Raw genomic sequence first — 16880 nt, 5'->3', positions numbered from 1 at the left:
TGAGGCAATGGGTGAGTGGGAAATATTCCACAATTTTCATGGATGCAGGCTCAACAGAACCAGAAAGCTTTTTTGTTTGTTTTTTAATCATTTTGGAGTTTCTGTATGGCAGCTTTATTACATGTGCAGCTTGGCTATACTGTATATACAAGGACATTATTTGTGTCAGAACTTCTAGGAATTCCTTCTGAAATGGAATGTTAGATGAGTAATAGTCACCCCCCTGCTGTGAAATATAAAGCTATTCCTAGTCACTGAGGAGTTCAAAGTTCTCATAAGCAGATTTATAGAGGTAAGAATCATATATTATAAAGGATAATGTCCCCCTACTGTAAGGGAAGAGACACACTCTCAGATTCGGGGAGATTTAGTCGGCTGGTGATAAATTGCCTCCCGCCGGCTATAATCTAAATCACCGGTGGGATGGCACTCGGAGCGCTTCATTTTCCGAAGCTGACTGAAGTTTCTTTGTGAGGCGACTTCGGAAAACAAATTGCTCCGATTGCCATCCTGCCGGCAATTTACATTCGAACCGGCAGGAGGCATTTCAGGAGATTAGTCGCCCCGAAGAAGAGGAGATTCGTCACTGGGCAACTTATCTCCCTGAATCTGAGCGTGTGTCTCTGCCCTAAATTATATGGATATTAGAAGTCACAGAGGGGGCTAGGTGACCATATAAAGGCAAAGGCTGTGTTATACAGGGAACTATGAGTATCACTCATGTATTAAAAGGGATAACCTACCCCCTACTGTAAATTGTAATTATATTAGAAGTCACTGAGGGGTTCTGTGACCATATAAAGGCACAAGGCTGCAGGCTGAGTTATACATGGAACTCTGAGTATCACTCATGTATTATAAGGGATCAGTATGTCGGACTGGGACACCAGGGGCCCACCCAAAGACCTTAGACCAGGGGCCCACTCTCAGTACTATTGTTCTTCCTCATATTATAATCATTAATCCATCTAATTATCCTCTTTGTTGTCATAGAAATTGGTAATGACCATGAAATATGCCAAATGTTTAGAAGCAGTAGGGCCCACTGACACCTTGGCCCACCGGGAGTTTTCCTGGTATCCTGGTGGGCCAGCCCGACACTGTATGGGATAATGTACACCCTACTGTAAATGATAAGGATATTAGAAGTCACTGAGGGGTTCTGTGACCATATAAAGGCACAAGGCTGCAGGCTGAGTTATACATGGAACTCTGAGTATCACTCATGTATTATAAGGGATAATGTACCCCTACTGTAAATGATAAGGATATTAGAAGTCACTGAGGGGTTCTGTGACCATATAAAGGCTCAAGGCTGCAGGCTGAGTTATACAGGGAATTCTGAGTATCACTCATATATTATATTATAAGGGAAAGGGATAATGTACCCCCACTGTAAACGATAAGGATATTAGATGTCACTGAGGAGTTCCTCTTATGAAGCAAAAATAGAGATAAATTGAATCCAAAACCTTGGATACATGTCCATATTCTGCATTCCAGTGATGACACTGTGTTATTTTGAACAAGCTGCCCAATAACTTATTTCACTTCTAGTCTTATTTTCCAAGAATGTGATGGGAAATTTGCATCCACATTGAATAAACTGGCACCCAAAAAATGTAGAATCAAGGATAAATAACAGAATGTAACCATAATGTAACAATAAAAAACGAAGCCTCACAGGGAAACCAGTTCTTAGTTGCCAGGGTCAATGACTCCTGCCAGCCAGCATTTTAAACTGTAAGCTGAAAAAAAGAGACATAATTTAAAGGGAGATTATTATTTTTAAAAATGATAAAAATCTTCCATTTCTTTTAAATACTAAAAATGAAGTTAAAGGCAAATAATCCTTTTAAATTGGACTTTCATATTAAGGAACTTTCTGGATAACTGGTTTCAAGAGATATGGTTTACATGCCAGTATTATAAAGTGTTAACGTGAGGGGTGTCTATGTTTAAGGACATGTGATCATCAAAGGGGGTTCAAGCGTTCATCGGAATTCCTTGGATATCATTTGGGAAAGGGAAATTACAGGTTTCTCCAGAGTGGAACTAGACAGGCACAGCTAGACTGCAGAATCCTTATCTTTGACTGTTTTACTTTCAATATTCTCACAAGTTCCACATTACTAATGGTGATGGTCCCATGTTGTCATTTGTACCTGTGACTCATTTTTTGGACGCTGCCAACGGCGATTGTGTAATTACAGTTTCACATTAAAACAGGGTGTTTATGTAATTGTTTCGTAAAAGAATTGAAACTTCTGAGAAAGTTTTAGGATGCAGAAATGTTGCTATTTTGGAGATGGGGGGGGTAAAGGACAAGGAAAGGGGTAAATCCTTGGGGAAGTGGGGCAATTTGTTATCACCTCTGATCTCAAGCCTCTTCTTTGCTGAAAAACATATTAACCTTGTGTTCAATTCTAGTAAGTGCTGCCATCTTACCTCTTGTCTCAACCCCTGTGCCCTGGGGTAGTGGGTGGGCATTCATTGTCACACTTGCTTTGGTTGCTAAAGTCCCATGGCCTGGCTGTGCAGTCCCATGATGTTGTTTTGTATTATCCTGGTAGATTATTATAAAGAAATCCAAATATGCAGGAAAATATGCACAATAGTGAAGGTCCATGTGGAACTGTCAGACATTTATTTTTTAGGTGGATAATGGCTTGTGGCGTTTTGGCAGGGCCCTCTGCTAAGGGGCCCAGGGGACCAATGGACTAATAATTGTAGCTCCTGGGGTTGGGGGGGGGGGAAGCAGGGGTTGGTAAGGTTCAGGGCTGAACTGGGCTGGTGGATTCTGGCAAATGTCCGAGGGGCTGCTGTAAGATGCCATAGAACAGGAGCAGGTCCAGACTGAGAAGTAAAATAGGCCCTGGCATTTCAGGTATACAGAGGCCCAATCATCCCACACAATGGCCCAAACAGCCCCCACCAGCCCACTAAATACTGACTTTCTATGGCACCTGATAGCAGCCCCTCTGGCATTTGCCAGAACCCACAGATTGCCAGTCCAGGCCTGAACAGGAGTGCCCATGCTTTACTACTGCGAGGTCTACTTTTAGTGACGTTGTCCTATTATGGTCTACATCCATAAAAGCATTCTGTTCCATCGATATTACTACTTAAATATTGATATGTGAGACAATGTATATTGCTATATTTAATAAACAACTATTTCTTATGTAACCGTAACATAATAAATATCTGAAAGAAAATCATGAAACAGGAGGGTGATTTAGACAATCTGTTTGTTGACAGTGTGTAGAAATCTACTGATCACCAGCTAAAGGTCTACTGGTAGATCCCCCAATCTTTGGGCAGTAGGGCTGGGCAAGCATTGGCAGGGATAGGAAGTAGTGATGTGTGGGTCGGGATTTCCCCGACCCTTACCTGCTCTCCCTTAGCCCGCATCCGTGCTTCCAGGTTGCTTTTTTATAGACCCATGCCAACCCGCCCTGCCGATGACATCATAAAAGGGGCAGGGTGAGCAGGCGCAGCATCTATAAAAGACAAACCCGGAAATCAGAAGCCGGCATTTGATGGTGGCGGGTGGGGAGAGCAGGAGAAGAGCTCAACCCGTGCCCGCCACCCGTGAGGTCGGCCCGAACCCGCTGGCCCGCACATCACTAATAGGAAGCATTAGAATACATATTTTAGAACTACAACTTTGAACAGACAAAAGCACCATGACAGAGGGGAAGCTCAAGTTTGCCTTTACGTTATAGACTGTGTAAATATTAGACTTTTGTCTCCCTCCATTATTTTATTTACCTTTCTTCACTCCACTGCAGCTTCTATGATAATTGAAGACACGACTGAACTCCGGCTCCTGGAGCAGCAGGTATCACACACTCGCACCGAGGCAGTCATGTGGACATGGAGTAATAGGAATGCAGTGGTCGGGGAACTACTATCTATCCTGAGATCGTTAAACTTATTACGGGCCCTTGATGTCATCGAATCCTGTGAGTCCTCATTCAGTATGTATATATGTGTATTTTACATACTTATATACACAGCACTGTGATCATTATATAACATACAAGAGCCAAGAATATCCTGTAAATTATATCGTTATAAATGGTGCTGAGTGATGTCATCAGTTATAACCAGTGCTTAGTGATGTCATCAGTTATAACCTTTGCTTAGTGATGTAATGTGAGTCACATGACTGGAACTAACTGGCACCCTCTGTTGTAAAATGGAAGTCACTTTGACCTGTATAAAATAACTTGTTAACTCCTGTAAAATGTGAGTACTGATGCCATCACTGAATCGTGTGTATAATAATAAATAATGTACTTCCTGTGCAAAATATGAGGATATTAGTAGTTACCTCGGAGTTCCATTCGGCCTTCGGCCTCCGGCCTCGTGTTTTTTTATGGTCATGAAACTCCTCGGTAACTTCTAATATCCTTATAATTTACAAGAGGGGTACTTTAACAGTGCTTAGTGATGTCATTGGTTATAATCAGAGCTTAGCGATGTCATCTTTGTCACATGACTCCCTGAAACTTATGTATTATAATAAATAAAGTACCCCCAATATGAGGATATTAGAAATCACCTCTAGTTCCACGAGCTGTTTAAAACTACTTTACTTGAGTGGGTATTTTTTTCACTATCTAATACACAAGAGCCGTGAATATCCTGTATATTATATCCTTATAAGCAGTGCTTAGTGATGTCATCGGTTATAATCGGATTTGGTGATGTCATTTCTGTCACGTGACTCACTGAAACGTGTGTATTATAATAAATAAGTAGCTCCTAATATGAGGATATTAGAAGTCACCTCGGAGATCGGCCTTTGGTCTCCTGTTTTTAAATGGTCATTGAACTCCTCTGTAAATTATATCCTTATAATATTATATCCTTATCCATATAATATTTAACAAAAGGGGATACTTTATTTACTATATATTTTAGAAGGTACAATATTCACTATATAAAATTTGACCTCTTTAGCCGGTCCATTGGGAATAGAGAATCAAATGGAAACAGACCTGCAGCCAAAACCATAGACAAAAATGATAACTGCTGTCTGGTTACTATGGGTTACAGGACATTACACCTATATCTGCATAAGCCATCAAATCTTTATGGTCTCACCTGTGCATACTTGTATGATGCAGTATGTTTTCCCTTTATTATTCCCTTAAACAGACACTACAGAATGACAATGCTATAAAGTTGCAAAGTTGACTTAAGAGACAGAAAAGGATTCATTTGCATGTCTCTTTACCACCAACCTGGTATAATGTTTATTAATGTCCCTAGCCACTCAGAGTAACAATTTGGGCTGAGTAGAGGACTGTGGGAGTACTGCTTGTTACCCCAACTATGTCATCTAATAAACTTTTTTTATTTTCTTGTCTTTTTTACAGGGAGATCCAGCTACATGTCAAAGAGCACACAGAGCTTCTCTCTGGCAAAACCTTTACCTCTTCCTCCTCCATATACATATCCAGGCCCTGAAAGCGCACCCCATTTCCAGAAGCCCCAGCCGATAACTGAGAGCCTTGCGCAGACAGAGGCTACTAAGCCCTCAGGTTAATGAACAGTGTTGATTTTATGGAGTTGTAATTGAGCTGTGTGCTCTTGTTTGTGTCCTGTGTCTCTCTTTTTGTAGTAGGGATGCACCGAATTCACTATTTTAGGATTCGGCCAAATACCGAACCGAATCCAAAACCTAATTTGCGTATGTAAATTAAAGAAATGAGGGAGAAAGAGAATTGCAAGCGGCAAAAAATTTTTTGGCTTCTTTGTTTGTTTGATGAAAAGTCACATGATTTTTTGGATTTGGTTTGGCCAGGCACTTGGATTTGGCTGAATCTTGCTGAAAAAGGCCTAATCATGTCCGAATCCTGGATGGAATCCTGGATTTGTTGCATTCCTATTTTGTAGCTTTTCTTTTGAATACAAAGTCTTTTCCTTACAGTATGTAAGAACTTGTCTTTCTTTTGCTGCCCTAGATCTACCTCACCAATTGCCTCTTCCTGGACCCCCTCCAAACAAACTCATTTACAGCAGCATCTGCTCATCTCACACCTCCAGCACAGGGGGCAGCAGTGATTATCCTGACAGCCTAACCCATTCTTCAGTGGAGGTACAATGTGTCCACATTGTATGTGGAACAGTGTGTGATTCTTAGCAAATTCCCCAGCATTAAAGCACATAGGCTGTAAGCAATTATTGAGGCACATGGGGTTTCCTGCTGTTGGGCTGCATGGAAGGGGCCATCTGGGGGGGGGTTGCATGCGGCACAACAGCCGTACCGCAGCCTACTTGTCCCGAAGGGGTCACAGTGTTGTGTACAGATCTACGGAATGCATTTTAGGACATAATCAGGAGAACACACGCTCCTGCATGTGCTCTCGTAAAGAAGAAGTATGCAGACTTGTCTCTTATTCTACTCACTTATCCGAAGAAACTGCAGGCACGCCTTCGTGCTGCCCACATTTGCTGTTGCAATCTCCTCCATCGTGGCTCAATCCTCAGCCCTCCCTCCTCGGTCCTCAGCACTCCCTCCTCAGCCCTCATTACAAAAGCCCTCCGACTCAGCCCTCCATGCTCAGACCTCAGCTTGTAAGCCAGGCTGAGAGCTGAGGAGGAAGCGCTGAGAGCTGAGGAGGGAGGACTGAGGTCGGAGGGCTTTTGTAATGAGGGCTGAGGAGGGAGGTCTGAGGACCGAGGAGGAAGGGCTGAGGAATGAGCCATGAGGGGGGAGATTGCAACAGCAAATGTGGGCAGCACGGAGGTATGACTGCAGTTTCTTTGGATAAGAGAGTAGAATCAGAGACCAGTCTTAATACTTCTTCTTTATATGAGCGCATGCAGGAGCAAGTGTGTTCTCCTGATGATGTCCTAAAATGCGTTCTGTACAGCTCCCCCTCTCTGCATGGCCAATCATCAGTCCCCACAGTGTTTGTGGGACAGGACATGTTGGGTGGTCAGCTTTAATTAAGTCGTACAGACCTCAGCAGGGGTATCCAGCAGCGGGGGTTAACTATGGAGCACAAGAGTAGCCCTGAGGCTCGTCTCACCCCCCGGTGTTAACGCTAGTCGCTGACTGAAGATTCCTATTCGTGGGGCCTCCTAGAGGTCATCCTACCTCCTTGGATGCAGGACACTATAAAAACTGAATTGGGGGAGTTAAGCAGGAGGGATATAAAGGGAGAAGGAGGAGTCATGCTTTTTAAGGTATCGGTGGCCTGCCTCCTGGAGAGAGGAGCTTAACCCTCGTGGTTCCTGTGTCCCCCAAGCCCGTAAGAGTAATACATTTTTATTTCTGAGTGTTTGAAAGGTGAACAATAAATCATTGTACCAGCTCTATGTATAATTCTCCTTTGTGAAACCCCCCCTATCCCAGTGAAATTCCTCAGACTTAATACCTTTTTTTTTCTTCTTCTTTTATCCTTTATTCAGGAATCCTTTCTTCCCAGCAGTGTAACTGAGCTGCCCAGGCATTTCGAATGGAATTTCCAAGAGCTAGTCGAGGGAACCAAAAATTTCTCCCAGTCTCTTCTGATCGGGGAGGGTGGATTCGGCTGTGTGTATAAAGCAACCATGCGGAACACTGAGTACGCAGTCAAGCGGCTGAAGCAGGTGTGGTTCCTCTGTGCTTTGGCTACTGGGTCTCTCTCGTTTCTATCATATAACCTACAGGTTTAATATTAGCTCGTAGAAATGAAGAATTTACAGTTAAAATAAACTTTTTCTTCTGTATAAAACTATTTTAACAGGATTCTATGTACCCACACAACAGTGAGAGGGTCTCAACATGACCTGGGGTTTTGGCCAGAGATACATGGTCCACATTAGTATTGTTTTGGCAATGCTGCCCTTATTTCATAAGGGGTAGAAAGAATATCGCTGCAGCATCCCTTTGTTGCAAAAAGTTGTGTTTATTTGGTCAGAAAAAACAGGCAACGTTTCGGGCTAAATCTCACACTTTCTCAAGCTTGAGAAAGGGCAAGATTTAGCCCGAAACTTTGCCTGTTTTTTTTGACCAAATAAACACAACTTTCCACTTTTGCAACAAAGAGGTGCTACAGCGATATTCTTTCTAGTGTATGTTTTACCCCTGGCAAGGGCTTTCAGACTGCGTTGCACCCTGCCCGCAAAGGGTTTTTGAAAGGTGGTTGAAGCACACACTACTTGTATTACTCTTATTTCATAAGGGATGACACTGTCTGTGGAATAACTAGATGTACTTGGTCCCACAGCAAATTCAATTTAGAGCCCCAAACCATTGCTAGGTTGACCAATTCTACCAAGATATATTGCTTTTACACTCTTGCCCCCCCCCCCTGCAACTACTGGGTCTGTTTCTTCTGTAGTTACGTTCCTGGCCACTGTGTAGTGGTTGTGCATACAAAGGTATGTTGACACCGCTCCAGCCTTGGGAGGGCTTACTAGCATTAAAGGGTGGTTCACCTTTAAAGGAGAAGCAAACCCAAAAGTTAAAAAAACCCTTCCCTACATAGACCTCCCTCCCAGGTCTGGACTGGGAGTCAAAATAGGCCCTGCCCAGAGGCCCAAACAGTCCTCAACCAGCCCACTAAATAGTGACTTTTTATGACATCGTACTGCAGCCCCTCTGGTATTTTACAGAACCCACAGATTGCCAGTCTGGGCCTGCCCCCTCCCTTCTCCCCCCAGCTTAAGTGTTACCCCGGGCAAATGCCCTAAGTTTTTACTTACCCCCCTCCGTGCAGATTCTGTCCAGCAGAGTTCAAGGGTGCCATCTTCTTCTCTTCAGAAACGGCTGAAGATGGCACCCGTGAACTGTGGACAGAATATGCACTGAGGGGTAAATAAAGAGTTAGGGGCATTTGCCCGGGGTAACACTTAGGCTGGGGGGAGGAGGGAGGGGGTCTATGTAGGGAAGGGGGGTAGGGTTTTTTTTTAACTTTTGGGTTTGCTTCTCCTTTAAATTAACTTTTAGTATGAAAAAGACTGCAACTAGCTGAGACAATTTGCATTTGGTCTTCATTTTTTAATGGGTTGAAAGCTTTTTGTTCAGCAAAACTGTAGATTTCTGGTTTCTGATATCCATTTTACCCTAGCAACCAGGCAATGGTTGATTAATTGATTGACAAGTGATTGATTGAGTGGAAGATAAACGGTGAAGATAAAGTTAAAATAGTAAAAGTAGTAAAAATGTAATCTAAGCCTCACGGAGCAATTGTTTTGTTTTTCTGCCAGGGGCAATGATCCCCTATTAAAAGCTAAAAAGAGGCTTGAGAAGATGACACTAACTATTAAAAACAAAAAATGAAGACCAATTGAAAAGTTGATAAGAATAGAGCATTGTAAAACACACTTAACTTTATCTTAAATGGAAACTACCATTTAAAGCACTGTAATTGGTATTAAATGTCTTGCTGTTACTTATGTTTGCAGGACTCGGAGCTGGAGTGGAGTACGATGAAGAAGAGCTTCCTTACGGAGATAGAGAAACTGACTTGGTAAGAGCACCAGACGTAACCAGATGAATTAACTGTTCAGAGGGGAAGCAGCAGACACTATCACTCACATCAGAATGCATTCTGTGTTCTGGAAATAATTTGCACCAATCACGATGAGCCTTTAAATGAAGCAGACTTGTACCTGATCTTTATAGAGATGTTAACTGACCCATATGGCAGATAGGGATGGTAAATTCAGGACTACGTGAATGTTGCCTTCTGTGTGCTGCAATGAAAGCAGTATTTGTCCAGTGCTGTTCCCTCTCTGCTTGTTCTGACTACACATACCATTGAATCAATGTTAAAATTGACAATTCTGCTCCAACTAAAATATTAGTTCCTGTAGGTTCTGTGATTTTCCTTCCATTCCCAGATAACAAGCAATAGAAGGAACTGGAGTCCTGGCTGAAGAAGAGCTTACCGTTGTCTGTCTGTAGTCAGGACAGGCAGTGCAGAGAATAGAAAGGGACAGCTGGATCTGTTTCCAGTAGCAATTGCATTTATAAATAATTTTCTCTGTCGTCTTTAGGGGGACACAGGGACCGATGGGGTTAAGCTCCATCCTCCAGGAGGCAGGACACTTGAAGTAATTAAAGTGGGCGTGCCAGGTTAGGCTTAACCCCACACACTGTACTCAGACTTCAGTTTTTTAAGTGTCCTGCTACCTGGAGGATGGACATCTCTATCTCTGAGAGAAATCTACGGTCAGTCTGTGACTGACACCAGGGGTGACACCTAAGGCAGGATTACCTGTACTTATATGGTTAGCCCCCTACGCGAGGACATCCACCGGGGTCATAACTCTAGCCTGTGGGCTATACAGACCACCCAGACGTATGCCTGTTCTAATTCTAGCGCAGAGGGTCTGGCCGGTGTGAGGGGGGGGTAAGTGACTACATATATGTTATATAATGTATGTTCACTATGTCTGCTGATTCTGCATGACTTTGTCTCCGGTGACCCCCTTCACCCCCAACACCCCCCCCCCCGCTCACCCGCCCGCCCGTCCGTCGCCTCACTGACTAGCCATACCTTACTCTCCCTTAGTAGTGTGGGTGGAGGAAGATAGGAGGAACCCAGCGAGGGAACGTCTAGCGTTCCAGCGCTGCTCAAATGGCGGCTGTCTGCTTCTTCGGCGGGCTGTATTACAGCACGCGCCGAGTGGAACGCATGATGCGTTCCAGCGGCCATTTTGGGTTTTCCTCGGCGGGCTGTTACACGCGCGCGCCGAGTGGAACGCATGTGCGTTCCAGCGGCCATTTTGGGTCTTTTCCCGCGGCTCAGCAGCGCTACACAGCACAGCTCTTGTCTGGCGACGGCACAGGTTGGCTACCCCACACCCTCTACATAGGATGGCAGAAGGTAGGCCAGGGGGGCTATTCAGCAGGGCGGGGGGACGAGTCCCCACAGCACAGGTGAATTTTTTTGTGTGTGCTAAGTGTCAACAAAAATTTCAGGGGGCACAGGGTGAGTCGCTTTGCAGAACTTGCACCATGGGGCAGGGGGCAGCTATGGTCTCTGGGGCTCTACCAGAAACACAAGCTGAAGATACAGTGCAAGGCACTTCTCAGGAATTATCTCATGGGCCAGCAACAGACCCACTCCCTCCATTATGGGCAGTACAGTTGTCACAGTCACTGGCTTCTCTTCAGGGATTGCCAGCCATTGCTGATAATCTAGGAAAGGCGCTGGCTAAATTTCACCACAAATCCGGTGGTAAACGCAAACGTCCTGATGACGAAAAAGCGGATTCTGTTACTCACAATTTTTCTGAGGATTCCTCTATTGAACAGGGTTCTTCCCAGTCAAGAGGGAGAAATACCGGCATCTATTGCTTCTTCTGATGATGAGCAAGAAGAACAAGATGAGGCAAGGGAAAAGGATAGCCTTCATGATGTTGAGGGCATTATTAAAGGGGTACTCGATGTACTTAACATTTCACCGAAGTCTAAAACAGGGGAGACAAAATCTCTTTTCAAAAGACAGCATAAATCTACAGTCTGTTTTCCTGAACATGATCAGTTACTAGGCATCATTCAAGAGGAGTGGGACGCTCCTGAAAGGAAGTTTCAAGCTACTAAGAAATTCACAAAGTCCTATCCCTTCTCTAAAGAGCTTATTGATAAGTGGTCTAACCCCCCGGTGGTCGACGCACCAGTGTCAAGACTTTCTAAATCTACCACGCTGCCAGTCACTGACGCAGCGGCATTCAAGGATCCATCTGACAAAAGACTAGAAGGTTTTTTAAGGGCAATATATTCCTCAGCAGGATCTACACTGCGGCCCTGTTTGGCTTTAGCATGGGTCTCAAGAGCCATTCAGGCTTGGTCCGAGTCACTCGTCAAGGACATTCAGGGTGGTGTTCCCCGAACTGATCTTCTGTCCTCTGCACAAGCAATTGCGGAAGCATCAAGCTATCTTTGTGATACTTCCTTGGATGCCTCACAGCTTACTTCACGTACTTCGGCTCTGTCAATAGCAGCACGCAGAACGCTTTGGCTGAAGAATTGGTCAGCGGACATTAGTTCCAAGAAGTCCTTAACTTCTCTTCCGTACAAGGGCCAACGATTATTTGGCGAGGAACTCGAGAAGATTATCTCACAAGCGACAGGTGGTAAGAGCACCTTCCTTCCACAAGCCAGAAGTAGAGCATCATCAGCCAACAGACGGGGAAAATTTTTTCGTGGCCAGAGTGGCCGGTTCGCGCGGCGGGGTAGTCCGCCACAAAGATCCCACTTTCGCTCCAAAACCAACGACAAGAACCGCCCCCCGTGGAAGAGTAATCGACCTCACAACAAACCATCAGCTGATAAGCCCACGTCGGCATGACGGGGCAATCCCTCCGGAATCGTTGGAACAGATCGGCGGAAAATTACTACGATTCCGGGAGGAATGGATCCGTCACTCTTCAGATGCCTGGGTCAAGGAGATCGTCTCTGGGGGCTACCATCTCGACCTGGCGGCACAGCCTCCCAGGAGATTCATTATGTCCAGGGTACCCTCCAATCCCTTAAAACAAAGACCTTTTCTGGAGTGCATAGACAAGATGGAGAGATCGGGGGTTATCACACCAGTACCTCAGCCGGAGAGATTCTCTGGGTTCTACTCCAACCTTTTTACAGTCCCAAAGAAGGACGGCACGGTCAGACCTGTTCTCGACCTCAAGCGACTGAACAAGTACATCCGTTCTGTGCGCTTCAAAATGGAGACTTTGAGATCAGTAATTCGGGGCATGGAACAGGGTCAACTAATGATGTCCCTGGACATAAGGGATGCTTACCTCCATGTTCCCATTTGGCCTCCTCATCATCGCTACCTCCGCTTTGCATTTCAAAACAGACATTACCAATTTGTGGCACTACCGTTTGGCCTGTCCTCGGCCCCGCGGGTCTTCACCAAACTAATGGCAGTGTCGGCAGCCACCCTGAGACTGCAAGGGATTTCGGTGACACCTTATCTCGACGACCTACTTATCAAAGCCCGGTCAGTAGAGAAGGCCAGGGTGGATCTCCAAAGGGCGATTTCACTTCTCCAGAGCTTCGGCTGGACCATCAATTGGTCCAAATCCAATATGACTCCGAGCCATCACATGACCTTTCTCGGGCTGGAATTCAACACCCTCACGCAGACCGTGAGTCTACCTCTGGTCAAACAGAACAGAATCAGGGGTCAGGTACAGTCTCTGATAGACAGCCCGGTATCCACAGTACACAGAGCAATGCAAGTCCTCGGATCGATGGTATCAGCCATCGAGGCTGTCCCCTTCGCACAGATACATCTTCGTCCTCTTCAGTCCAGCATTCTTGCCACCTGGAAGGGGGGATCGTTGAACCAACCTGTCCGGTTATCTCCGGCGACGAAAGAAGCTCTACGGTGGTGGCTGTCCCCCGAGAACCTAGCAGTAGGACAATCTTGGGCGACGCCAGATTGGAGGGTGATGGCCACGGATGCCAGCCTTCAGGGCTGGGGAGCAACTTGGGAGAACCACTCTGCGCAGGGCCGCTGGTCTCCCGCGGAGTCCAGACTTCCTATCAACATTCTGGAACTCAGGGCAGTGAAGTTGGCACTCAGTCAGTGGAGCCACCTCCTACGGCTACAGTCAGTCCGCATCCAAAGCGACAACGTCACCACGGTGGCCTACATCAACAGACAGGGAGGGACTCGGAGCCAAAAAGCTCTGGCAGAAGCCAGAGAGATTCTGCAGTGGGCAGAGCAGAACTCTGTCAGACTATCAGCCATTCACATACCAGGCGTGGCCAATACAAAGGCGGACTTCCTCAGTCGAAATCAACTCGATCCCGGGGAGTGGGAGCTTCACCCGGAGGCTTTCGATCAACTAGTGTCAATCTGGGGAAGACCAAGCATAGATCTCATGGCGTCGAGGCGAAATCGAAAAGTCTCAACCTTCTTTGCACGATACCGAGACCCTCTAGCGGCAGGGGTAGATGCCATGACACAACACTGGCAGTTCAAGCTGGCTTATGTCTTCCCTCCACTTCCAATGCTCCCTCGGGTGCTCAAGAAGCTCAAGCAGTCCAGAGCCACAGTAATCGTAGTAGCTCCCTTCTGGCCGCGAAGAACCTGGTTCTCCGATCTTCAAGAACTGTCCGTGGCTCCACCGGTCCGGCTGGACGGCAGGCCAGACCTTCTGCAGCAAGGGCCCATAGCTCATCACAATCCCGGTCTGTTTGCTTTGACGGGCTGGCTGTTGAAGCATCCATCTGGCGAAATCAGGGATTGACGGAAGAGGTTATTGCTACTATGCTCAAAGCTCGAAAACCATCGTCTTCCAAGTCGTACCATAGAGTTTGGCACTCCTACCTCGAGTGGTGCAATGAGTCAGAATTTTCGTTCATGGAGCCCTGTATCCCTCGAATCTTGTCCTTTCTTCAGCGGGGCCTCCAATTAGGGCTTAAACTCAGCTCCCTCAAGGTGCAAGTTTCTGCCCTTTCTATCCTATTTCAAAAGCGCCTAGCTACTGAGGAGACGATTCGCACCTTTCTACAGGGAGTCGCTCACGTGGCACCCCCATTCCGACCGCCTACAGCTGGATGGGATCTCAATCTGGTGCTGGAAGCCTTACTTGATCCTCCCTTTGAACCCCTGGGTTCAATTTCCGATGCATGGATGACGTGGAAAGTGGTCTTTCTGATGGCAATATCCTCTACTAGACGAGTATCTGAACTTAGCGCTCTGTCTTGCGACTCTCCATATCTCATCTTTCACAAAGACAAGGCTGTTCTACGCACACTTCCACATTTCCTGCCGAAGGTTGTTTCGGAGTTCCATCTGAATCAGGAGATTATCGTTCCTTCCCTCTGTCCGAAACCTAAGAACGATAAGGAACGCAGGATCCACAGCCTTGACGTAGTCAGAGCTCTTCGCTGGTACATTGAACGGTCAAAAGCCTTCAGAACTTCAAGGTCATTGTTTGTGATTCCCTCTGGACCTCGAAGAGGACAGGCGGCTTCTAAGACTTCTCTTGCTCGTTGGATTAGAGAAACTATCAAGCAAGCATATACTACAAAGGGAAGAGCACCGCCTGAAGGTATCCGGGCTCATTCCACTAGATCGGTAGGTGCCTCTTGGGCTTGGCGTAACTCTGCTTCCTTGGAGCAGATCTGCAAGGCGGCTACCTGGTCATCCGTTAACACATTTACCAAGTTTTACAAAGTTGACACCTTTTCCTCGGCCGAGGCTTCTCTCGGGCGTAAGGTGTTGCAAGCAGTTATTAAGTAATTCTGCAGTTTCGGTCTATGCTCGCACCCACCCTGCTGTTTGGGACTGCTTTGATAAGTCCCCATCGGTCCCTGTGTCCCCCTAAAGACGACAGAGAAAACAGGATTTTTGTACTCACCGTTAAATCTGTTTCTCTGTAGTCGAAAGGGGGACACAGGGCTTCCCGCCCAGTAACGAGCTACAGACCATATTTGGTTTTCTGAATAGGTTCCTTGGTTTACTAGTTCTGCCTGTTATAAGTTTAGTAATTCTAGTAGCAGCTTTGGAACAAACTGAAGTCTGAGTACAGTGTGTGGGGTTAAGCCTAACCTGGCACGCCCACTTTAATTACTTCAAGTGTCCTGCCTCCTGGAGGATGGAGCTTAACCCCATCGGTCCCTGTGTCCCCCTTTCGACTACAGAGAAACAGATTTAACGGTGAGTACAAAAATCCTGTTTTCTCAATTCATATATCTAAATGTATTATCTCTCTCTTGATTGATCTGACTACATTTACCAATGATACACTAGAGTAGTAGTCCGCTCTTCTCCGCTCTTCCCTGCATGTTGTGATTCTTCACATTTTTTTGTCAGGATTTTGGTGAATTTAGTCAAAAAAGCAATTTTGCTCTCATTAGAAAATTATGTTAATGAGCAGAGAAGTGTCAGCTGGCTCAGATACCTTTTTAAGCAATCCCACTAGGATTGATGATGGAGCTGATGCAATCCTCAATGGACTCGCCTCCATAGGCCTACAGTATCCAGTTGTTGGCCAAGGGGAACAAACCGATCAACCTGATTTGGCCTAATGCATGGTGGCCATATTGGGCAAAGGGATCATAGCATTTATACTCATGGTAGGGTTTCTTGTTGTAACATTCTAGTAGAACACTAATGTCAAATACTAGCCAACGCTTGGGCACTGCAGCAATAGTTATCAAACATTCTGCCGTTTGTTTTGAGTATATGTGTGTGATTTGTTTATCCTGAACCAGAGAGCATTTTAGCAGTTAGTGAGGTGCAGGGGTCTGGCTTATATAGAGCTCTCCATGCAGTGGTGCTATGGCACTGGAAGAACAGTTTGGAGCTGACATGGATCTGATATAGGCGTGTGCATACCCATAGCATTGCATTTCATTCACTATTTTCATTCTCCATTTTTTTCTAGCTTACGGCACCCAAACATAATCGACCTGGCGGGGTACTGCATCCAGGGGGAAGAATATTGCCTTATTTATCTTTATCTACCTAGTGGCTCCTTGGAAGACCAACTGCACCCTCAGGTACTGACAAGGGAATAGGAAAGGCATACGGCAATGAATACTGGTAACATTTAATAGAGTGTGAAATGACACAAGCTAGTCATGTTTATGTGAAGAAAGTCTTGTGGTGTGGCTCTGATTTTATGCAGGTCTACAAACTGAAAAGAAGATGGTGCTTTTGTTCCAAATTTGTTATATGAGCAGTGTAAAAATGGATATTATCCTGAGAAGTAGAAAGTGTGACAGGGACCCCATAGTAAGGGCAGAGACATACGGGCAGATTCAGGGAGATTAGTCGACCAGCGACAAATCTGCTCTTCTTCAGGGTGATTAATCTCACCGAACTGCCTCACCTGCCTTCCTGCCGGCTAGAATGAAAATCGCAGGCGGGATGGCACTCGGATCGGTTCGTTTTCCGAAGTCA

The 16880-nt window shown here is 45.7% G+C and overlaps 1 protein-coding gene across 2 annotated transcripts in view; it reads left to right on the top strand.

The window, feature by feature from the left end:
• Positions 1-16880, top strand: part of irak1.L (interleukin 1 receptor associated kinase 1 L homeolog) — a 42638-nt gene that overhangs the window by 8789 nt on the left and 16969 nt on the right. Inside the window, exons 2-7 of one of the 2 annotated variants that reach the window (XM_018241077.2) lie at positions 3795-3983; positions 5391-5555; positions 5979-6112; positions 7432-7611; positions 9412-9476; positions 16363-16477. In XM_018241077.2, the coding sequence (XP_018096566.2) occupies positions 3795-3983; positions 5391-5555; positions 5979-6112; positions 7432-7611; positions 9412-9476; positions 16363-16477 (848 nt within the window). The remainder of the gene's footprint in view (positions 1-3794; positions 3984-5390; positions 5556-5978; positions 6113-7431; positions 7612-9411; positions 9477-16362; positions 16478-16880) is intronic. The other variant, XM_041573206.1, reaches the window with a different exon arrangement.

This window comes from Xenopus laevis, chromosome 8L, assembly GCF_017654675.1.
Source record: "Xenopus laevis strain J_2021 chromosome 8L, Xenopus_laevis_v10.1, whole genome shotgun sequence".
NCBI classification, from domain to species: domain Eukaryota; kingdom Metazoa; phylum Chordata; class Amphibia; order Anura; family Pipidae; genus Xenopus; species Xenopus laevis.
The sequence above is the reverse complement of the archived record's forward strand: the minus strand, read 5'-3'. Positions and strand labels throughout refer to the sequence as shown.